Source organism: Stegastes partitus, unplaced genomic scaffold, assembly GCF_000690725.1.
Source record: "Stegastes partitus isolate 25-593 unplaced genomic scaffold, Stegastes_partitus-1.0.2 Scaffold291, whole genome shotgun sequence".
Lineage (NCBI taxonomy): Eukaryota > Metazoa > Chordata > Actinopteri > Pomacentridae > Stegastes > Stegastes partitus.
The window spans coordinates 26,772-52,029 of NW_007578022.1; the positions used below are offsets into that span (position 1 = coordinate 26,772).

Sequence of the window (25,258 nt, forward strand, 5' to 3'; positions counted from 1 at the left end):
TGTCCGTAGGTGTGAATGTGAGTGTGCTTGGTTGTCTGTCTCTAAGTGTAGCCCTGTGATAGACTGGTGACCTGTCCAGGTGAACCTGCCTTCACCCTATGTCGGCTGGGATAGGCTCCAGCCCCCCATGACCCTAATGAGGACTAAGCGGTGTATAGAAAATGGATGGAATTAAAATGATTCAATATTTTGGGCCGCCGCTGTAGCTCACCTGGTTGAGCTGGCGACCCATGTACAGGGTCTGCAGTCCCCGATGCAGCGGCCATGGGTTCGAATCCCGTTCATGGCCCTTTGCTGCAGGTCCTTTCCCCATTCTTCTCCCCCACTTTCCTGTCTCTCTCTTCACCGTCCTATAAAATAAAGGCAAAAAGGGCAAAAAAAGTCACTTAAAAAAAAATAAAAAAATAAAAAAATTCAATATTTTATTGATTAGCTGATTGACAAGAGCATTTAGCAGCATCTTTAAACATTATTTATTAAATTAAACTCTTTCTAAAGCAAATAGCAGTCCAGTCTGTTTCAGCCAATGAAAATCAAGTCACAATGTCCACTTGGAGCAACAGATCAATGCTTTTAAAGGCTTTACAGTATTTATACAAACAGAAATTTTACAGCTCTGGGAAATGATCTTAGCTACAGCTATTTTGTCTTGTGGTAGCTTGTGTGTTGAAATTGGGTTCTATTTGGCTTCATCCAAATGAGTTAGAAGATTGTTTCTTCACTCAAGGATTCAAGGATTCAAGGTCTTTTACTGGTCACAGACACAGTTATACATGGTATAGTGTGCAGTGAAATGCGTTGTGCACCTGTTCTACACTGAAACAATAATAATAAGATTAAAAAAACACACAAGAAATTAAAAAAAATAGATATATAAAAATATAGAAAGAGAGGGATCCAAAGTTGGTTTCAGATCTTTCCATGAGAGCCTCCTTAACTCCAGCGAGCTACTTTTGTATATAAATGTCTAATTCTAAATAAAGAGTTATGTTTAAGCAAGTTACCATCAGCTCTGTGTGCACTTTTTATGACCACCGACCTCCACTTCAGTATGATTGCAGCGAAACACGTCAATCTGTCTGCATCCGCCCGACACAATCTGCACAAATGTGTGTTTGCGCTCGGCTCATTGGTTGTGTCCTGTCGAGTCATTATTAGTGTTTGACAAATATTCGCACAAGAACTGATGACAAACCACATTAAGAGCTGCATTGACTGAACAAACGGGGGACGTCCTCATAAAGCATAACAATAACGCTGCACTTTTCATAAACGCTGCACAAGTGTTAATTGGCTTAACGAATTTACCAATTAATGAGTTATCTCTGTTTACGTGCCACGTGTCACAGCGTAGCTCTCTATTAAGACACATCAAACACACACTTCAGCAGGAAGTGTAGCCAGAGTAACAGGACTTTGTTTTATGAGGCCATCATTGATCATTTATACAGATTAATGTCCCACATCGTGCTTTAAAAATAAAATACGTTGAACTTATCCTGCCATTGAATTATTTTCTTATTATTATTATATCAATAGAGAGGAAAAGGGAGAAAAAAAAAATGCTATCCAAATTGAAGCAAGAGCCAGACAATGAAAGTGTATATTAAAAAAAATAATAAGCAAGATCTTGTGATTGTTTTTTACAAAAGTAAGCATTGGTTTGCATTTTAATAGCTATTTACAGACTTTGTGGACTCTTATAAACTACATTTTTACAATTGATTAGGGAAAGTAATTCAAGCATGCAATAATTAAGAGCCGTGTACATGATTAAACAGTGGGATCAGGATGTTCCAGAGGCCTCGAAATTTAAAGATTTAACTGAATCCATGTGATATGAGCGTGGAATTTGTCTTCTAGAAGTGCAAACGGAATGTTTTTAGATTTGGGACAAAACAATTTGAAGACTTCACTTTTTTATTTTCTAACATTTTATAGACAAGATCAGTTAATCGGCTTATAATCTACAAATTAGTTAATTATGAAAACAATAATTCCAGCCCTATAAATGTATTTTTGTTCAGCATTTGCGGTAAAGAATATATCAAACTAAGATAATGATAGCTTCTGTTGTGCTGTCTGTATGTATCTGTGGGGTGTTCATTCACAAGTAGCAGCCCTGTCCGTCCTTGTCTGATCTCATTCAGGGTTTCTAAATATTTCTGTGCCTGCAGGAAGGAGCGGGAATATTCAGAAACCCTGAACTAATGGCTGTCACATCAGTTTGGTCTCAGAGGCAGTTTGGAAGAAATGGTCAATCAGCCTCTTTTCCAGTGGTGACGTTCTAATCTTGTCTTTACGGTCAGACAGTGTATTGGGCAGTCTTAGCATTCCCGTGATTTATTGTCTGCCAGGTTTGAAATGAGATATGGTGGCTGCTCCTTTGGGAAATTGGAGAGATTTCAGTGGTGCAATAATTGGATCAATTGTCTGCGGTTCCAGCGTCAATCTGTGTAACAAACCTGAGTTTTTACAAAAGCTTCACACTTCTACAGGACAATTTTGAGTTATTTCAGCCACAGCCGGCCATTTTCTCTGGAATTAGCTCCACTGACAGACGTGCAGTTAAGTCACATGCAGTTCGTAATTGGTCCTCTTTTCTGCTGCCCCCTGCCCTTTTCCTGCTTCCTCCCACTGCTGTTTCCTGATTGTTTTCCTCAGGCGAGCCACTCAGTCGGTTGCACAGTGGTTATTTTTTTCAACCACACTTTCATCAGTTGGGACGTAAAATGCCACAGCGGCAAGGAGATCAAAGTGCGCCGATGAAGCTCGCTATAAAAAAACATCAAATTAACTTCTTCGCACATCTAAAGGTGTGCGTGTTTACAAGTAGAGAGGCAGGAGAAGCACACTTATTTTCTGGCATTTTTTTTTCTTTTGGATTGTCACAGCTAAGAATGAAGAGAGCTTTAACAAGACAGGCCATGACAAATTACACCCATGTTTTAGTTTCTTATTATGCCTGTGAGTTTTCTTTTTTGGTAACTAGATTGTCATACCTGCACTTTAAAAACTTTAGCCACTGAAAACGTTTTATCTCTTTGATTTGTAATTAGACGTACAGGATGTAAATTTCCTTGATATGACACATCACTATTCCAAATCTTTTTTCTTTTTTTAAAAATCTATTTAAGGTTTTCCATGTGCAGAGGTAGAAGAAGAAGTACATCTTCTCTGAAAGCCTGTATTTAGTCACGTCCTTATTGATTTCTCTGTGTTTTCCAGATCCAGGGGCTCGAGTGGATGGTGTCTCTGTACAACAACAATCTAAACGGCATCCTGGCTGATGAAATGGGCCTCGGCAAAACCATCCAAACCATCGCTCTTATCACCTACCTGATGGAGCACAAGAGGCTGAATGGCCCCTATCTCATCATCGTCCCTCTCTCGTCAGTACTCCTCACCCGGCACCGATCACACCTCTAATCTCACAGTGTCATAACACCCAGAAATATATTTGGCGTGGGACAAATGGGCTCAAACTTACAGCTAGTTCAGTGCCCGATTGGTTTTAGCCAGAATTTATGTCGTCTAGGGCGGCCAAATTGGTTGAACAAGCCTCTCGCAATATAATCTGAGAGAGGCGGTGCAAACATGTAGGGACCATCAGTATAAAAATAACTGGAAAATATACCCAAGTACTGACTCTTCAGTAAGATTATTCTCTTTGTTGTGGCCCCTGAACCCATAACTCATGAGATACCACAAAGTGCTGCAGTTCAAGGCAAGTTTAATCATACAATGTCAAGAAAATATTTTTAAAAAACACCAAAGAAACGGAAGACAGACGGAGCCACAGTAAAATAGGCAAAATAGGGAAATGATTGGTCGTAGTTTTTAGGCCTCTATCTTAAACTAAAGCCGATCAAATAAATTATGAACACAAAACCAAAAACAGGACTTGCATCCCAACTGAACAGATAATAAACAAAACTAAATCTGAGGTTAGTGCTGGCAGAGAAAAGAATAATTTGTGGACTTTATATGCATGAAGGTCACCTTTCTTTGCCAACTGGTGCTGAATATGAGGGAAGTGAGAGCAAAAGGTAAATAATAATATTAATAAAAACAAGAAAAATGCACCAACGTAGAGACGGGTCTCATAGCCTTGCAGCATAAATGCTAAAAAGAAACCACAACGCAACAATATTCACGAAGAAAAAACAATATCTGATGTTGTAGATACCTGATGATGATGTCGCTGTAGGTGCTGCTGAGTTAAAATTACTTCATTTAAAACTTCTCCCACGCAGTTGTGACTAATTAAACTAAAGCTATGTGAAGATGCCGTGGGAATTTCTCCAATCATTCGTTCCACTTCACTAAACGTGTGATTATCGTCGCTGTTTTAAATCCCCTCGGATTCATCAAACACCTTCACCTCAGACTTCATTTGCGAATAACAATCAACCTTGTCTCTAAGGGTGCCGTTGTTCGGTGGCTCAAATTCAAACCCTCTCCTCACGATAATAACAAAGTAAGTGGGTTAATGCTCCTGGATTCCTTACAACTTCTCTAAATGTGGCCGGTGAAAGCGCACTCGTTTTGTGGATTTAGAGTTTAGGAAAAACTCGTGTCTTGTCCACATTTCACCTAATTGGTATTCCTTTTTAGCAACGATTTGTAACTGCAGGTGTAAAATGATTAGAATGAACAGTGGTGTTGTTTTTGGCACTAAGCTTTTTTTTTTTTTTTTACCAAGGCGAACACTTCTTTTTAAATTCACACAGAGCGCAGCAGAGGATTAAATCTGAGCTCAAGGCCACATTGCTAATGTTCTTTTTTTTTTTTTTTTTCGGTATGCACAGAGAACAAATTTGGAGAAAAGACTAAAAGTCGCCCTTTTTTACTGTTGTGATCTGCCCTGAGGGGGTCCTGTTTTTAACAAAGCCTCCTTTTGTGAGCTGCAATCCATTTCTTCTCCTTTGGAAAGCCAGTGTGCTTTATCACTGCAAGGTTATTTTTTTCCTTTAATGTTCCAGCAAATTATGTCTGAACCCTGATGAGAGAAATTTCATTGAACAGTCTGTCTCTTAATGCATGATTTTTCAAGTAGCTCTTGACTCTCCTCCTCAGGTCCTGATATGAAGTAGCTCTGAAGTAGTACTTCAACGAGTAATGGAAGCTGTAGCCTGAAAAGAGTGGTTCTTTAATTGCTGTAAAGCCAGACTACTTTCTTACATGTGATCTTCTGTGAGCGTGATGGTTATTATTGATTTTTTTGTTTCCAGGACTTTGTCTAACTGGACATACGAACTTGACAAATGGGCGCCTTCTGTGGTCAAGATTGCCTACAAGGTAAGAAAAATCTCCTCTTTCTTTCATGACTCTTCTCTTACTGATTGGTTTTGGATGACTTGCGACAGAAATCCGTCTCTTCTTTGTGTTTTCCCACATCAGGGCACCCCGGCTTTACGTCGTGGGCTTGTGCCTCAGCTCCGCAGCGGGAAGTTCAACGTCCTGCTGACCACCTACGAATACATCATCAAGGACAAGCACATTCTAGCCAAGGTGAAAGAGATCAAAGCACCGCAGCATCTTTACACAATCAAACATCCAGAAAATACGCAAAAGAAAGTTGAATTTTCTATCAACATCTGAGGTCATGTTATTTAAAAAACGCCAATCAAACCTCAAATAAACACAAACAAGCTGGAAACGGGAGCAAGATATGAGTTTTATGTTTGTTTCAGGCTTTTATTTGAGACGCGCTGCAGTCTTATTATCATTTCACACATGCTTCAGAAGCTTGAGTGGGCGTTTACGTCACATGCTTTGTAAAAAAGTTTTCTTTATTCCCATTCAAGACTTTAACGCCCACAAAAATGGATGGACGCAGATGTATGTTCAGACACACCGTAAGCCTTTGTGTGGTTTGTTTTTGCTGCAACGTGCTGAAATCTGGATCTGCTGGAGACTTACAGCATAATGTTTGAATGTTATAATGAGGGGCAACTGTACAAAGAGATATTAGCGTCATAAAAAACTAATTAAACAGCATGACCAAACTTTTCAAACGCAAAGCGATGCCTTTTCTTTGTTCCAGTTAAAACTTTAGTAGCAGCAGCAGCAGCGGCGCCCCATATGAGCTACAATTGATTTATCGACTTTTTGTGAAGACGTGGGAAGAACGCATCGCAGCGGTCGATCCTACTTGTAGTAAATGAATGCACAAGTTTCAGAGTATCTCGAGGAGAAAGAAACTGTCTGATGTATGTAATGCTCTTTTGATGATAGAATACTGCGTTGGCTGTGTTCCTTGTGTGTGTGCCTGGAAAGTAAGATCAGAATGTGTCCCGGGCTGATGGTGTATCGCAGCAGCTACAGCCTTAATGTTGCCTTCTTCGGTTAGAAGACGTCTTTGATCATCCATACGTCAGTGTCATAGTTAATATTCGATGAAAAAATATATGTGAAGCTTATACAACTCATCTTTAAGGTCAAGGGTCTCAGTTTCTGTTGTCTGTAATGTCAGTTGTGTTTGTTTGTTAGCCACAGTTTAGGAATGTTATCTATTTAGGTAGCTCCTATACCACGGAGAAGAGATGGAACAAGGGGTTTGCAGCATGAATGGATGGTTAAACAATCTGCAGGAATCTCATGACCTGTTGCATAACTGAGTCCCCCTGAAATAATCCATTACAGTGTTCAGTCAATGGCTTAAAGTGTAAACGCTGGAGAGCTGAGTCGGTCTTATCAGGTACCCAGCAGGTGGGCATAAAGACCCCTAAAGTAATTTCTGCGTGTATTAAATTGTGACTTGTTCAGCTTTAAAGTCTAGAAAACTCCCCTAAGGCACTACAGAGTAAGTGTGGATTGTATTAACCTTAAAGTTTCACCAACTCAGTTTTATAACTTCCATCCAAGCTGCAGGAAATGTAATTAATATTTGGGGACAAAGGCAAATCCCACCTCTGCAGCACACCTGACACCCAACCATTCACTGCTGACTTTGCTGAGCTCCACACTCCATTGTTATTCTTTGTGTGTGTTAATTTAGTTTTAACACATTTTATTTGACTGGAGCACATTACTTTTGTGAACTCTCAACTTGTCACATTCCTTCAGTCAGTTTGCGATAAACACCTGCGTGAAATAATTCACAGAGTACACCGAAAATGTGCTGTTTAATTTTAAAGTAGAGATCAGAGCTGTGTGCACAAACAGTGAGAAACGAGAAGGGAATAAAAAACTTCTCATTTGTATTCAGTTTAGTTTTGTACCCCGAGGGCAGTCGAAATAAAAAATCACAATCTTGTTCTCAGCAGAAACTGTTGAGCTCCTTTGTGATCAATAATATTTAAAATGCAAATATGGACATGGTGTCTAAGGGCTTTTTGCTTTTCCAAAGTGTAGAAATTTGCGTTAAATAAGTTTCTCTTTCGCTTTCAGATTCGTTGGAAGTACATGATCGTGGACGAGGGTCACCGCATGAAGAACCACCACTGTAAGCTGACCCAAGTGCTGAACACCCACTACGTGGCCCCCCGTCGCCTCCTCCTCACCGGCACGCCGCTGCAGAACAAGCTGCCCGAGTTGTGGGCGCTTCTCAACTTCCTGCTGCCCACCATCTTCAAGAGCTGCAGCACCTTCGAGCAGTGGTTCAACGCTCCGTTCGCCATGACAGGAGAGAGGGTAACTGCAAGGAGAAACTGCCTGGATTTATAAATCTGTTTTATTTTTAGGTGAACGTTGCTCTTTTATGTTAGTCAGCAAGATTTTGCAAACGCTAATAGTTAGTTTTGTAGCTGGCTTGGGTGTTTTTTTGTGTGGCTTTTGTCTAGTTGACATGAATGAGGAACACAAACAACATAGAATCAATGTCTTTAGAGTCGCAAAAACCTGCTGTCATCTGTCCAGTGTTTTGAATATATTTAGCATTTAGTTGCTGATGTTTTTGTTACAGTGGAATTTATTTTTCGGTAAATATGGAGGTTCTATACGTCTCTAAGCTCCTAAAATGTTTCTACAAATGGGTTTGCCGTTAAATCTGTTCCCAGAGGACTGTTTACCCCGTCACAGTTTTCACAGCTGTCATTTCTACTTAAAACAACGAAACACAAAGTTATGCAAATTCTGGAAGTTTAGTTCACTGATGAAAAAGTTTATTTTACAAAAGCTTATTTAAAGGCATACGAGAAGTTTGTTTTATACACTCCATAAACACTTGGGAAATGTTCTGAATATGAATTATTGTAATTTTAATTTCCCTCAGGAAGTTTTTCTGTGCCCTCAGGAAAGTTAGAGAGAAGGTCAGTTACCAAGTAGCGTACCTATTAATGATTCACAGCTTGTTTTCTGGAAAGTTTCTCCACAACTATTCGATGCACTGCCCTCTTCCGTAGAACACCACAGCAGGTAGAGTTGCCCACCTTCCGATCGTGGCATCGAGCTGGAGGTGATGAGAAAACTATAAACCCACTTCGCTGTAAATAAAACGATGAATATTAATGTTTCCAGAACACGAGTCAAGAATGAAGAATGAAGAACAAAACAAACAGCAAAACAAAAGCAGCTGCTTCAGCTAGCCGGTCACTTTACATTAGCTTTGAATCCACCATGATCGTTTGAGCTGCTTTGCAAATTAAGATCGAGCTCTCACTAAAGGTTCACTTTGAAGGAAAAATGTTAATAAAAAAAAGTTAGTTTTGATTTAAATAGCAAGTGGAACTAATCAGCAAATGTACTTTTAAAAAAAGTCATGAAAGCTGATATTAGTTAACACGCCGTCTTTGTTGTTGCCTTTTCCTTCACTTTGATCCACAGATTGATAAGTAGCAGTGCTCTGTGGAGTTTGTTGTAAACAAAACACTAGTTATGCGATAATTAACCTATTCATCCAGAAAAGGTTGTGAGCATTTTATTTGTTTGATATAACAATAGTGTGCAGCATATAGTGGTTCAGCTCTGGAGTCCTTTACACACCATTATTACAAAGTTATACTGTTGCTGCTGCGTTGGCACCTTAAAATGCTTTGTTAAACCACTGAGTCATGAGGTTTTGAGCCTTCAAATCATGGGACAGTTTGTTAGATTGGATCCAGAATGGGACGATGCTAATTAAATACAGTAGCAGAACTGTCGTTTGGCTCATTGTCAGGTCAGTGAATGTCCAGGTGTTTTTTTTTTGTTTTTTTTTTACATGCAGTGAGGCCTAAAACATGCTTAAATCATAAAAAAATTTAATTTTTTTCATTTTTTAAAGAGTGATTTACTGCCTGCACAACTTAAAGCAGGTAATTAGTGAAATGGTGTGAAATAAACAAGATTGACCTTTGCCATAAACGTATTCTCTCAAGTAAACAGGTGAATTTTGGCACATACATTTTTTAATGATGTATAAGTCTCCTGTTTCCATAATGTTGTTTTATGACACAATATTGAGCTTCAGTCAGCAGCATGTCAGCTGCTTTAGCCGGCTGTCCAGTCAGCATAACAGTCTGTAAAATATCCTCACATGGGCTTTCTGACTCCTTTAGGTTGACCTAAATGAGGAGGAGACCATCCTGATTATTCGGCGTTTGCACAAGGTGCTTCGCCCCTTCCTGCTGCGCAGACTGAAGAAAGAGGTGGAGTCTCAGCTGCCAGAGAAGGTGAGATTGAAACCGAACATTGTGTGCTTTCACTTGATGTAGCATGATTACATCTGCTACATGTTTCACAAGGCTGAAAACCTGGACTGTTGTCAGATTGAAATGACTGTATTGTAAGTCGGCATGGGCAGCTGAGAGCAGGGTGTACAGGATGCAGCTCATTTCACTGTCAATCACGGTCAAGTATGTTGATATTTATTTTGTAGGAATACTCTCGTTAAATGGCAGTTCTTGCCAACCTTGAAAGCTCCTTTCTTGCTGTGGAAAGCAATTAAAGCTGTCGACTTGTAACTGCAGAAATGACCAAAAGTAAGTGATGGTTGTTCACAGCACTGAGACCACTGTGTCAGAGCTGTGCAGTTAGCTGAAAATATTATGCACTGCTCACTTTGTGGCATTGGTGTAAAATGATTTAGCAAGGTAACATGAATGTCCTCAGCTTTGCTTCTACACTCTTAGAAACAGCTGTCTTATTTGTGGGCGACGCAGTGGGGTTAAAAAGTTATGTGTCATTCAACCATGGTGACACAGAGCCAGCTTCTATGCATAGTCTTTAAGATGCGAAAACTTTGTAAAGGAGACGACGTTTGTACCTAAACTGCAACTTTAGAGATTGTTTTCCTGTATTTATTTTGCAGCGCTGCATAATGTAACTTTATCTTCTTCCTCTCCTTCATGTCTCTTGGCTTTCTATTTCTCTTCTGACAAGTTTTCTTTCTCTTGGTGTCAAGACTGAGGCGGCACTGACACAGAAGCTCAAACAGCGTCAGCGTAGAAAAGACACCACTGTGCCACTGAGGCTTTGTTTTTATTGTCATTCACACAGGTGGAGTATGTCATAAAATGTGACATGTCTGCCATACAGAAGGTTCTGTACCGCCACATGCAGAAAGGCATCCTCCTCACTGACGGCTCGGAGAAAGACAAGAAGGTAAATATTACCGAGACCCCTGTGGCTCCACTGTCTGCCTGCGCTTTGTGTTCTCAGTGTGTCACGCTGACAAACACGGCTGTTTGGCAGAGACAGGTGATATTTTACAGTTGCCTGCAGGATGACATGAGAAGATCCTTGAATTTTGTTGTGTAATCAGAGTTACAGTTCCGCCATGAAATGAAAAACATGTTTTTCGCTTTGTGTTTGTTGTTTTGCTCTTCCTTGTGCCTTATAATAACCCATATGTGTTCTGTTGGATTTAAGTCAGAGCCACATAGATGTCCAGGTCATAGGTTTTAGTTTTTCTTCTTTGGAAAGCAGTGTGCTTTGAATTATTGTCATGCTGGAATATTCCTCTTCTGCCAAGCCTCTGCAGACTGGGACTCGTCTCGTCTGAAGGCATTCATGGCATCATCTATAAATGTCAACACCCTCTGCACTCACACAGCCTCACATCATCCACACCCCCACCTCCCTGCCTCACTGTCAGGACTATACATTCACTGTGGTATTCATGGCCATGTTCACTCCAGACATGAACAAATTTATATTGGTCTCATCTGAGCAAAGAATGTGCTCCCACCATACATCAGGCTTCTTCTCATGCACTTTAGTAAAGTTCCATCTCGCAGTTCTGTTCCAAAGAGGAAGCAAGGATTTTCTTTTTGGACGCCGTCCGTAGAGGCTGACGTAATGCGCTGTCTGGGCTGTCACAGAAACTCAGATTTTTACTGATAACTCCTGTGCTGAGTCTGAAGCGCTTTCCCATCTGTTTTTCAGAGCTAGATTGTCCAAGTAGCACACTGTTGAGGAGCACAATCACTGCAGCTCTGTTCAGTGGTACTGTGACTTGTTCTAAACCTCCTGATTACTGCTGCAACTGGGTTTTGACTCATGTTTAGTTGGTCACTGGCCTTGCAATATCCCTTTTTTTTTATCTTGGTGAAGTCTCACAGTCCCATAGATTAAAAACTAAGAAAGTTCTAGTGTTCATAGCTCATTTTATCACCATCTTTATGTGCTTTGGCTAATCCGGAATCACAGATGCTGTAAGTTTTGTTGCAGTGATCACACGTGTATTCACATTTGTTGCATTAAATTTCTACTTCGGGGCCTGTTTTTTCAGTGAAGTCTTTCAAAGGTGTTTGTTTTTGATGGTTCATAGAAGTATGTATGTTTTCAGAGGTGATACACTTTAAAATCATTTGACATTTAAGTGATATTGCACAGAGCTGTACTCACTTCTGTTGCATACTTCACACCATAGCTTTAAGCCTCAGTTTTGTCTGTTATTACAGCCATCTAGAAATACAGAAAACATGGCCTGAAATCTGTTCAGTTCACAGCAGTGATCAAACTGTTGTTGTGTCATTACATTACCCGCCAAGACTTTGTAATGAAACTAATTTATCTCACAGTTTTTTAGTGCTGCTGAATGTGCTCTAAGTGGATGTTTTCATAACGAGGATGTAAAAGCAGGGGGACAGTGTGAAAGAGGTGGCTCGTTGTGATTAACTCGCAGAGAATTATCACCTGAATGTGCAGCTGTGTCAGTGTGATAGAGGTCACATGTTGCGATTAACTTGGAGAATTATCACCTGAATCCGCCGCTCCCCTCGGCTTTGTGGAGCCTCATAATGAGTTTCAGCTACTTGTTTCGCTGTCCAACCCACGACTTTAATGTCGTTTAGCTTCATTCAGGCAGCAAAAAAAAGCTCTGAAACCCCAGAGTGTACAAACCACTTAGCATCCAAGAGGAACACAGTTACCAACTACCTGGTGAACACAGCATTGAGAAGCTTACAACAATATTTCTGTCAGGAGTTTTAGGAGATTATGAAGAGATACTGCCAGTGAGGATGCAAACACAACTCTGAATGAGATATAGTGCTGCTTCTTAGGCAAGTAGGTGTTTATTCACACATCCAGTTTGTCTTATCAGCTTAAAAAGATGATCGTTTGAAATTGTGTTGTACGGCTTGTTTCCACTGTTCTGAGTTGACCCAAACAAGCAAGTTTACACTCACATCAAGACAAGAGTCGTTGTTTTGATCTGGAATTCATCCTGTGTGTGTTTTCTTTTTCTGCAGGGCAAAGGAGGGGCGAAGACTCTGATGAACACCATCATGCAGCTGAAGAAGATCTGCAACCATCCGTACATGTTCCAGCACATTGAGGTGAGCGCTGCTGACAGAGCTACAAACACATGTGTGTTTTATAGAAGTTTATACTTGTGTTTCTTTGCCTTATTTACTGATTTAACAACTATTTACAGATTTATTCCCTTCACTGAAATGGACCCCTTTTTTGAAAGTTTGCCACACTTCCTGAAAAGTTTTTTTTCTTATTCTCAGACCTGAATTCTAACCCAACTCATTTCTGTTAATTTCATCCTCCACTGACATTTTGGATAAGCCCTGTTGTTGGGTTTTGTTCTTATATTAGATTAAAGCCCTCAAACGATCCCCTAAGTCATAAAACAGCTGGATGAAATTGGGATTTCCTGACATCAGGCTTCACATCTCCAGGTGTTGATTTTTAAAACAAGTCTGTTTGGGGAGAATGTTGAGAAGAAACCAAAAAGCTGTCTGCCTTCAGAAAAAGTCAAGTTTTTTAACATTTTTTTATTGATTTGATGATAGTTTGGGCTTATTCGATTATCTGCTTCTCCTCATTTAAACCGTCAAATGTTTTCTGATGCAGGAATCTTTTGCAGAGCACTTGGGCTTTCCAAACGGCATCATCAGCGGGTAAGTCACAGAAAAAAGATGCTTGTGTCTTTTTACAATCACACACCTCATTTTACTGAATTTTCATCACCCACACTGGACACAAAGGGAATTGGCAAGAATCCTGATACGGTGTCAGTCTGCTTTTGCCAATCAAGTACCACTACTGGAAAAAGAAGCTCGTATTTCCAGCGCTGCCTTGCATTGGAATCAATTTTAAGTATGTTTTTTTTTTTTTTCGGTTTTTATTAATGTGCAGTTCAATTCCCAGGAAGACATGCTTTGCATTATTTTGGCTTCTTTTTACTTTATTAACAAACATTATCTGTTTATACACCAGCCTCCACTTAAGGCCCACAAAAGCGATTACAGCTGTTGATATTATAATGGCCAAAGGGTTTTTTGTATTTTAAAAAACAGTCATTTAGCAAAACAAAAGGTTATTAGAATACAAAGACTAAGATGGTGCTCCCTGCATAAAAATGAAGAAAAGGAGTCTTACACTCTTCGACTAAATTCTATATATATGTATGTATTTAAAAAAACTAAACAAAAAAAAACCACTTGTATTGCAACATTACAGTAAGTTATAAGCATCAATTAAATGTTTAAATGCTGTTAATATGATAAACAGGGGAACCTAAAATGCAGTTTTACCAGTTTTACCAGTGATTTAGGCTCACAGTCCCCTATAGATGGTCAGATTTTCCAGAAATGCTTTCAGGTGATAACGGTGAACCCTGTATTTGTAGCACTTTATGACTGTGGTATAAGAAAGAGCTCATTTTTACAACACAGAGGAGGCCTTTCACCTGTATTTTCTGTTCTTTGAATTCCTCTGAGCATCCTGTCATAACAAAGTTGCTTGTAGAAAACAGACATCTTTAATCAGATCTTTTGACTTGAACAAAACAAATGGATTCACACCGAGCTGATGCCGTTTTCAACCCTGAGTGCAACGGAATTCACAAGGTCTGTCTCCGACTTTGCACAAAGCTCAGTGCAACAATGCAGTAATTTAACACCTAATGCAGGAAAATGTAATCTCCACCTGCAAGTGTCAGATAATTGCTACGTCCCTGCTGTACTTGGCAGCAGGCAGCAATTATTCATAGGAGCAGTTCAACCTAAACCAGATGTGTGAAAAATTCATGCGATAGTCCTTTCACACTTCATATTTCTGTTGTCACTTGACATATACTTGAGGTTTGAAGTCGTTGATGTTTACGTCTCCGGTCTCTCTGCCACATATAGCTATATATCGCAAAATAAGTAGCTGCGCTTCAGCAACCAGATGTGTTGACAGGAACAGAGCGTCTCAGTTCCCAGAATTATTCCAAACGACGTGCAGCGGATTGAAACAAGAGGCTTACCTTGATTATGGTAATACAATAGAGCATCTTGCACCTCCACCACTCAGGGAGTAAAATAGTTTGTATTTCAGCTCTCCATCTAATGCCGCTTAAAGCTGGAGGATTTCTTTGTTCCTGTATGCTGGTTACAGTCCTCACAGAAGTGTATAATCCTGTATTGTTTTGCTCCTGTGTTTCAAGCTCAGGCTTTCACTCTGCGCTACCACATTCACTCTTATGTCAAACCTGTAAATCCATGGAGTTTGTTTGGATTGTTCTTGTAGGTTTATTAGTGAATAGCAGGCCTGTGATGTGAATAATAACATTTTGTAAAGTAAACAATATTTTATGTCCTAATTAAAACCATTACTGTATCAGTGTTTATCTGAATAACTTCAAATGAGTTTTAGAGTTACAGGCGTCACATTTGACGGTGATTGCTTTAAACATTAACAACGTTGACACAGAGGTTGTTAATGCCGAAGCCACAATGACAGACTAAAAGAGTTCATTAAAATAATGTGCTGTCTTCTCTCAGTCGTCACATTACCTCAGGATATCGTGAACCTTTCCGAGTTTTTATTAACAATATACATTTCCTCCTGCTTGTAATTATGAGATTTGCTTTAGGTAATAATATTTCCATGTTGAGAAGGTGCCAGGAGACGCAGGCCAGATTGAAAAGTGTATTTTTGCTCACCATCAGTAATTCATAGCCCCAATAGCTTTTCATTATATTTTTCCAGGAAGTGGAGAACAGAATTTTACAGAAACTGTATAATGAGGTGACAGAGCATTTCTGTCGCTGCATAAGTTAAAACGGTGTCAGGGTATTTTTAGCCAACTTACACTATTAACAGCTGCCAAACTAGAAGCCACAGAAGCTTTAATAATCATCCATGTTAATAATAATTTATGATAGATTTTTTTGTCCTTATTTCCACTCAGGCCTGATCTGTATCGAGCATCTGGGAAGTTTGAGCTCCTCGATCGCATCCTGCCGAAGCTCCAGGCCACCAGCCACAGAGTCCTGCTCTTCTGCCAGATGACCACTCTCATGACCATCATGGAGGATTACTTCAGCTATCGCAACTTTCTATATTTACGTCTTGACGGTAAGCTCACACACATGCACACAAATCTGTGCATAAGAGGCACCGCTTTACATTATTGGGCGCTTGATGCTGTTAAACAAGAATCAACACAGGATTCAACCAGCTACAGTTGCTCAAACATTGTCTGCATCTGATTGGATGACGTTTCACTCTGAGGCTGGATTTTAAACAGGATCCGATACGGCAGCTCGTTTGTTAACGTTCTCTTTTATTACAGTTTGGCAAAAGCGTTTCTGGAAGAACAAAAAAAGCCATGCAGTAGCTGAATCTGTCATTTTAGACTGACGACATTAAGTTTTAAAGCTTAATAAAAGTTTCACGAGGTGTTAGACGCCCGCTCTACACTGCTCATTTGCATAAAGTAGCCTAGAACATAACTTTATGCAAATGGGAAGCAGGTAACGCGATGCCCCGTCTTTAGAAACACGACGCAACACTACCAGAATGCATTTTAGGGTGTTCTACATTGACAATGAATGGGAAGTGACAGATCTGTATGATTCGCTGAGCTTCAGGATTGGTATTAAATCAGATGTGAAAATGTTTTATTGCAGCGAGAAGAAGGCAAATTAGATTTGTTCTTTACTGTACTCCACTCAGTTTTGTCCACTTTATCCTGCAAGTGTTGCAGCACTGCTATCTTTAAGGGACCTGTATTCTCTTTATTTATGCAAGAAAAAGGTCTGCAGAGTTACAAAGCCCAAAGTCCATGTGAAAAGAAAGGATTCTCTCCCACACAGTCCACTGCTCCTTGCCTGCCTGAAACACCTTGTGTGAAGTTTAAGCTTTCCCTCCGTTACATATGCAAATGTATAACATGGTGACGTAGATAACGCCTGCTCAGCGCGGTGGGCGCTGAAATGACTGCATGATGCCATCTGCTAAAGCCCCTTCTGCAAGAGCTGCTTCTGCTAGAGCCGCTTCTGCTGGAGCTGCTTTTGCTGGAGCTACATCCCTCTACTCAGAGATCTGGAGTTATGATACGTAGCCAACATTGTCTGGCTTTTGTCAGCCTGGAAGACCAGTCGGAGCAGACTTGGTCTTTTGGGAGGGAAGCTAAAAAAAAATGGATTGAGAGAAGAGGTGGTGCAGCAATGTAAAGAAAATGTACAAATGTGCTTTTTTAACATTAACTCATACAAAGATATTCTAGTACACTCTAACTGTAAACATGTAAATTGCATAATATAGGCTCTCTAATGACAGCTTGGGTCTGTAGTGCAGGAATTTCATTGCATATATCAGTGAAAAAGGGATTGTTGATTCCACGAGTAACCATATTTTAACTTGATTTTGTTTGGTTAAAGTGGAAAAGCTGTCAAGTTGTTAGAGATCAACATCACTGTATTTAGTGTTACTATAGTTAAAAAAAAAAAAAAAGGTCCTGCAAAGTGATGTGGTTCGTTCTTGAGCTGACTACATCCCAGCTACGCTTTATTTCGTGTCATATCGACAATTTGACAAGGATTTGAGTCTCTCGTGCAAAATAAGGCAGATTTACAACCATCTACAACTGTGATTTCAGTATTTTAGGTGCATATTTGACAAAAAAAGTTTGGTAAAAAGTATCAGACTGGGCTCCTCATTGGTAGCTATCCATTCTTGAAGGGGCCAGATCCTATTTTCTAACTCAAAATGATCATCTGAACTAACACAACTCCACATTCTTGATCCATTGCGGTGCAGGTCAGAATACCTTCATATAAGTGTGAAAGGAAGATGGAAAATGTGAAGCTGCCTATGAAAGCAGATGTGGGATAACATCTGTCCATGTGGTGTGTAAATCCCAAAGCGTGGCTACTGTAATGCATCAACACATGTAGTTAATACTATTTAATGCACCTTTCTCCCCCCATCAGTCGCTGCATCAGGATGGATCTTAATCTTAAATTAAATCTGATTTTAATGTCTTGTAATCCTTTAATTGTTTATTTTTTCTGGTGTGTTACAAAGATCTATTTTTCATTCAAATTGACTCATACAATAATGGGGTGCCAGAAGAATCCCCATCACATCCATTCATCATAATATCCACACTCTCAAATAAAAGTCAACCCTACTAGCCGCTGGGTCGGGCAGCAGAGACCCAAGTTCACTGAAGAGATGTCATTGATTAATTTTTGGACTTTTCTAGAAACTTAATAAACGTACAGCGTGATAGAAAGTTTGTTTGTCACCCCAGTTTCCCTTGACTGCTGTGCGTGAGCGACAGTGTTTTTCTCAGCGGTGGAAACAGGAAACAGTACGCAGCAAATGCCACAAACAAACAAAAAGACCTTCAAAGTGTGGCAAATTTTTTGAAAAATAAAGTCTGGTACCTTTGTATCCCTCAGTTTGAAGAACATCGCTCTGGTACCAAAGACAAAGCAAATTAAACACGGCTCGTCCTGCCTCACATCACCTTCTCAGCTTATTGTGTTGTGCTTTTATTTTTTGAAGAATTTTCAGAGCAGCTTTTAAAAGTGAAAGCAACAGAGCCGCTGTTGTTATTCTACCTTGAGGTGAAAATATTCAGTTAGTATATTCACTTTTTTTTTTTTTTTGGTCATGAAGCCAAAGAAATAAACTCAAAGAATCAGAGAATCTTTTGGACAACACCTGAGAAAAACAAACTATGTTAAGAGACTTCTGCTGCTTTCTCAAAAACACAGCTGTGGACTGTGGGCTTTGCTTAATTAGGGCCACCTCTTGCCCTTCCGGGATGCCTCTGAAACAGTTAATTGGTCAGAGATGTGACATTTCTACTTTTTTGAAAACAAAAGAACAAGAAGTAGTTCATTCAGACTCTGTAATTGACAGACTCTACTTTACAAAATGATGTTTTTCCACATAATTAATGGAAAAGGGTCAAAACCATTTAAAAAATTGCAATCATTTCTTGAAGAGTTACTAGTTGCATATGTAAAAAATGTTCCATCACAGTTACATGCCTCTCAGATAATGGCAAAGTGGAGCCCAACTCACTCAAATAAGTAAAAATGTAGATGGAACATTTGTAACCAGACTCGACTTTTCTGGTCACATCCAAAGTTAAGAAATGACTGCAGTTCAGAAGTAGTCTGTTTAGGCTTTGAGGGATTTTATTGAGATCCTGTTAGGGGCTGCCAGATGTATTAGAGTTAGGTGGCTGAAACCTAATCCTCCATCGTACAACGTCTGGATCCCAAAAGTATGAGACGGAGCAAACTGCTTTTGCATGAAGACTCCAAAAGCCCAAATATACAGAGTTGGAGCTGTGTGAAGGCCACATGCCATCTGCTCATACACTCTCAGTTTCCGTTATTTGCTTCTTGTGTTTTGATTTGTGACACGTGTTTTTAACGTGTCTGAACCTGGACTGGATGAATTATAACCAACTTGTCGAATTGTTAAATTGCTTTCAAAATGTGCTGTGTTCTAAGAGATGCTGAAGTTCGAATATTCAAGTTGAAAACAATAAATATATGTTTCAGGGACCACCAAGTCTGAGGACCGAGCGCTTCTGCTGAAGAAATTCAACGAGGAAGGATCTCAGTACTTCATCTTCCTCCTCAGCACCAGAGCCGGTGGTCTCGGTCTCAACCTGCAGGCTGCCGACACTGTCGTCATCTTTGACAGTGACTGGAACCCACACCAGGTACATGCATCGCTAGATTTTCTCATTTCAGCCTGCACGGGGTGTGTCAGAAAAGTTCAAGGACTGGTGTCACAAAAGATGTGTTTCAAACCCAAACTACAAACTACCAGTTTTCCCCTTCAGACGATCAACCAGCACGTCTACAAAGAGATCCTGCTGCATTTGCTTCATTCAGTGCGTGAGAAGAGGCCAGAGTTGTGACAGGACAAGTCGTGGATGCTTCACCATGACAACCTGCTCACAATGCCCTGAGCATCTGACAGTTCCTGGCTGAGAAGACCATCTCTGTGCTGGAGCAACCTCCGTACTCACCCCACCTGGCTCCGTGGGATTTTTTCCTCTTCCCCAAGCTCAAGGGGGTCATCAAGAGGACCCGTTATGAAGACGTGGACGACATCAAGATGGCTGTGACGACGGAGCTGCAGAGGATCCTGGAAGAAGCCCTCCAGGAGTGCATGGCGGCGTGGCAGAGAAGGCTGGGAAAGTGTGTTAAACTCCAGGGGAATTACTTGGAAGTGGAAAACTTGTAGTTTGGATTTGAAATCTATCTTTTGTGACACGAGTCCTGGAACTTTTGGGCCACACCTTGTATGTTGTTTGTGGTGTTGACAGTTCCTCTGACTCATGTTTTCACTTAAATACCTCCAACGCATTGTGTGTTGACGGTTCCATCAGGAAAAATTTGTGCTATTTTATCAAAATCCCTTCATTTAGCGTGTCTCAATCAGAAATCCACCGAAAACAAACTGTTTGCAAAAGGCTCTGAAACAAACAACTCAGTCTGTGCTCCTCAGTGCACCTAATGGCCGTGATTCACCGAGCTGTGAATGAGAGTGACGTGACTAAAATTATGAGATTTTTTGGGGGGAGAATTGCAGGTGGTGTTTACACAGAGTAGACAGACGGTGAGAAAGAGAGATTGGGTGGAAAATACAACATGCTTGATCAATGAAATAAATACAGCATGCAGCTTGCTCTTCTAAAGTTAGCAAAACTTTTGTATACAGAGGAGCGAGTTGTTAGAAGACACTTTTAGCATGATGAAACATCTTTCTAGAATTGATGTGCAGAGTTTGTAGAGGTCGTAAAACTGTAAACAGGCCAAATACCCTATGTGTTGCATGTAGAGCCCTATTTTTCCTTTTTTTTTTTTTTTTTCAATGTTTGTAACACATGTGCACATTCTCAGTTTTTCCAAAACAAAAATCTAAGAAATCTAACTTTAGTTTTTGTCTATTTCGTATTATAACTGCAAAGAATACATTTTAAAGCTCAGGACCTTATGTTGCAGTGAAAAAATGAGCCCACAGTGAGGAAAAATGTGACAGGAGCAAAAACAACAGCCAGAAATTGCTTCGAGTTCACAGGGGTTATCAACAAAATGAAACTCTAGATGCAGATATGAAGATATTTTCTGCCCTTTCATCCCTTTCTGGCTAGTAAATAGTGTGTAAATTGTGTTTGTTCTTAGTATCTAAGTGAATGCATTCGGGTTTTGGCGATGGTAAGATGGAAGGAGCACTCCTGAAGATTGCATGTTTCCTCTCATGCAGTATGTATTTTAAGACGTTGCTGTTCAGAGGGACAGAATGTCAGAGAGGAAGCAGATAGTTCATACAAATATTCACTGCTTCTGATTTGTCACAGCAGGTTGACGAAACTGCGTGAAAATAAAGGCTTAAAGTTGCTTGGCCTCCTAAAGCAAATCCAAACAAAGGTTGAAGAAGCCACTGGCAAATAAATGGACTGCTTATATACAGTTTGTTTCTCTCAACAGAAATATATTAGTTAAACATATTTTCCCATACTTTCATAAGCAATTCATCTTTTTGTTTATCCCACAACATGAAACAATTTAAAGTTCCTTTCTTTGGCAGCACAACAACATGCTCGCAGTTCCAAAACGCTTGTGGTCCAGCATTATGTAAATGAGATAAACTGTGATTTGGCTCATTTACGTCTTATTAATACCCCGCTAACTTCACAAATTGCAGTGATTCAGCATTTTGGGTGTCTGACAGTAATGTGTGGCAGGATTAGTAAATATTGTCCTCAACTTTGACTTGAGTTTTGTTCATACATTTTTGCAATAACACTGAGTTATGAAGCAGCTAACACCTGGAATCCAATTAATGATATTGCTAATAATGATAATAATAATAACGTTATTTTTATGGGAGTGCTTTGACAGACAAAACCAAAGCAGGATTCCCAGAAAGCACAATAATAGCAGGAAACCAGACATAAATGACAAAAAAAGGCAAAACCTAGATAAATGTCAAACAAGAAGAAAAAAAAATATGTAAAAGTACAAAACAAAATATGTCAATTTTAATAAATACAAAAATAAAAACCTTGAAAAACAATAAAAAGATGACATCACTCAAAAGCCAGTCTATAAAAGTTGTTTTTGAAGAAGTGACTTTTAAAGAAGTCACTGATCCTGTAGCCTTATCTCTTCAGGCAGGTCATTCCAAAGATGATCGGATCCTGATGACAAAAATATGATCACCTTCAGATTTAAGGTTCAGCAGCCAGAAGGCCTTCACCAGATGATCAAAGACTGCCAGCTGGCTCATATGTGGTCAACATTCCTGCTGTGTAGCTTGGGGCCAGGTGACCCAGAAGACCACGTGATCAGTAGCATCTTCTAATCGATTATAAAAATGGACAGGGAGCTGATGGAGAGAAGCCAGGATTGATGTTGATGTTGAAACCAGTAAGAAGCTGAACTGCTGCATTTTGAGGCAGCTGGAGTTGCCGTGAATAATTTAACCTATTAACAATATACTAACTGATAAGGCAGAAGACGAACACCTTTGCACTTGACAGACTAAAAAAACAAATGAATAACTACATAATTTCTATTACCTCCCACACAGACTGCAATTGGCATCAACGCCCTATCACACTTGAACTCGTTCTATTGCACTTATCCAGATTGTTTTCTCCTGACTAGGTACTTGCTTTGTGTTTGTGTATCTACTCTCAGATGCATGTTGCTTTGGATAAAAGCGTCTGTTAAATGCAATTGTAGAGTTGTAGAAGGACATTCATTCAATAAAGTGATAGCAGATTAGCCGCAGTACCTGGTTGCGCCACCAGATGGAGCCTCTTACTTTTTAACACTGCGATGACCCTGAGGAGCAGGTCACTTTCTAGAAGCAGTTCATATTGGCAATCAGGGAAAATTTGGGGAGTTTAGCTAGAAAGCACCATCATGACATAGTCTTCTGTGACACTTAATGCCAAAGTTTAGCTCTTAATCAAGTAGTTTTACCATAATATTTGATCAACAGGCTTCACATGAGCAGACAAGGGACCAAGTTCACTGTCCTCTGATTCTGAGTTATTGAGTTTTGCGAGTCAACAGTTTGTGTACATTTGTGGCAAAGCTGATAGTTCAGTCATCGTATCAGGAGCAACTGGCTCGCCAGTATGTGTCTGTGCCGACCCTGATTTGTAGTCTTTCCTCAACAGTTTGCTGTTAAGTCAAATTAGCTTGTCGAAGTGGCAGCAGTCAGTCTGACTGTTCAGTCTACAGAATCAGAGTTATTCACCAGTTTTCGTTACTCAGCAACAATGAAATTTAAAGGAAAGTGAAGTAAAACTTGGTCGCAGTCAAGGCTTTATTGGCTGCTTTCAGTTCAGTACGGTGGAGACGTTGTCGGTCAGATGAGCTATGCTTAACAAAAGGAGCTCGCCAAAGAATAGTGTGAGAGCTTCAGTTTATTCATGAGAAGGTTCGTAGCCAAAGGAAGTATGACTGGACAAATGTTTGATCTGTTTTTGAAAGCTTTGATCTGGATCAATCAGTATTCCAGCGTTTCTGGCAACAGGCTTCACATTAGCAGACAAAGAACCGAGGTCACTCTTAGTGAGCCTGACAGGGGCTTTAAGGGGGTGAAAAGTAGAGTTCCTGGCAGCTGGCTGTTGAGTCAAATTAACATTTCCAAGTGGCAGCTGTCAGTCTGGCTGTTAAGTCTCCCGAATCAGTTTTTTTTTTTTCCTCTGTAGTTCTAGTCACACTTTCGGATTCCACGAAAAATTAAAAAAAAACTCCAACCATACACTGCAAAGTGAAAGTTACAGCTATCTTGGCAACTTGTTGGCTTTAATTTCACTTCCTTCCAGTGGAAGCTTTGGTGGCCAGATGAGCTGAGTTTAACAGAAATCCCTGCTCACACAGTAGTGTCACCTTCAGACGTGCGCGATTGTTCTTTCCTGTCATTTTTCCATCATCGGGTGTTCATTTTGGGCCTCGTTATGGGTGAATGAATACTTTGACGCTGATCCAACTGAAACATTCTCCCTCCATCTACATGTTCCAGGACCTTCAGGCTCAGGACCGAGCTCACCGCATCGGCCAGCAGAACGAGGTTCGTGTGCTCCGCCTCTGCACCGTCAACAGCGTGGAGGAGAAAATCTTAGCAGCTGCCAAATACAAACTGAACGTGGACCAGAAGGTCATCCAGGCCGGCATGTTTGACCAGAAGTCCTCGAGCCACGAGCGCCGCGCCTTCCTCCAGGCCATCTTAGAGCACGAGGAGCAGAATGAGGTGAGATCTGAGTTTTAAAGTTTGATTTTGTATGTTGTATTATTCATCTTGGGAGTAGAAGGAGCAGGGCAAGGTATTTGTTCCTGACCAGGCATCTTTATTTAATGAATGTAGGAGGTCCTGAATGAATGTTTTTCCCTCCAGTTAAATGATGCATGCTGGTTTTGATTGAATTACTGAAGACCCAGAGACGCCTCCCTCGATACGATCAGCGAATCATTTGACTTTGACTCATAATATCAGATGGTTTTGTAATACAATCCCAGCTGTTTGTTTGGTGCTTGATAAAATCTGAACGCCATACTTGACTGATTTGTTTTGAAGTGAACATGAAAGGTTTCTGCTTTGATCCAACAGTTTGAAACAGAGAATGGAAAACATCAACTGATCAAACTGCTGGATTTCTCCTTTGTAATTTTAGGAGGAAGACGAGGTACCGGATGATGAAACCCTGAACCAGATGATCGCCCGCAATGAAGATGAATTTGAGCTCTTCATGGTAAGTAAAAGTACATTTAAATGTCATAGTAAAACTGCTGGAATGACAGGTCTTGAAATAATAATTTCCCCGAAGAGGAGTAGCTGACGGCTGATTCTCTCACATCTAATCCAAAATAATTGTATGTTGCGCATCATGTCAAGACAATTTTTCTGGTTAAATATCATCATTTCTTCAAGCACCGTTGAATTTGGCAATAACTGTCTCCTGTCAGATGCTTCTTTTGCGTATTAAGTAATGGGAATGCCGTGGATAAAGGATTCATACATCCCGACTCTTGTGTAACACTTTAAACCCCATCTGAGCGCCGCCGCTTCCATTTTACAAGTGCTCTTTAAATTACTTTAACTCTGTTACCGTTTGTGCTGGAAATTCAAACGGTGTCTGAAAGAAAAGAAGACACGCTTTAAGAGGACATTTGAAATATTGCGGTAGCACAAGACACTCACAAGTTACTGCTGTCTGAACACAGACCAAAGAAAATGTTCCACCTAATATCTTACCATGTGGGCTTCATGTTACTGTCACTCCTCAACCGTTTGGATTAAAAGGACAAAGCAATCACTCAGTATGATTTATGACTCTTTTACAGCCAAAATAATTTTTAAAAAAAAAAGTCCAGGTGGCCCGCATGGATGTTAAAAAGTTCAAACTTCCAGTACAGTTGTTGTGTTAAATGCATCACTACACAACCTCAAGCTTTCCTCCTGGTGGTGTTTCCTCATCTTCTTCAGGCTCATATTGGCTATCTCTCTGGGTGCAAGATATCAAATATTAGCAAGCATTCGGAAGCCATAGGATGTGTTCAGAGGTTACAATATAAATTAAAGCCGCAAGCGGCGATGGACGGGTCCTCGC

The 25,258-nt window shown here is 40.1% G+C and overlaps 1 protein-coding gene across 1 annotated transcript in view; it reads left to right on the forward strand.

The window, feature by feature from the left end:
• Positions 1–25,258, forward strand: part of LOC103358121 (probable global transcription activator SNF2L2) — an 82,743-nt gene that overhangs the window by 23,716 nt on the left and 33,769 nt on the right. The window contains exons 16-27 of the mRNA XM_008282956.1: positions 3,229–3,392; positions 5,235–5,301; positions 5,404–5,514; positions 7,396–7,638; positions 9,483–9,596; positions 10,423–10,527; positions 12,621–12,707; positions 13,234–13,280; positions 15,560–15,726; positions 19,179–19,342; positions 23,674–23,901; positions 24,323–24,400. Of these exons, the coding sequence (XP_008281178.1) occupies positions 3,229–3,392; positions 5,235–5,301; positions 5,404–5,514; positions 7,396–7,638; positions 9,483–9,596; positions 10,423–10,527; positions 12,621–12,707; positions 13,234–13,280; positions 15,560–15,726; positions 19,179–19,342; positions 23,674–23,901; positions 24,323–24,400 (1,575 nt within the window). The remainder of the gene's footprint in view (positions 1–3,228; positions 3,393–5,234; positions 5,302–5,403; positions 5,515–7,395; positions 7,639–9,482; positions 9,597–10,422; positions 10,528–12,620; positions 12,708–13,233; positions 13,281–15,559; positions 15,727–19,178; positions 19,343–23,673; positions 23,902–24,322; positions 24,401–25,258) is intronic.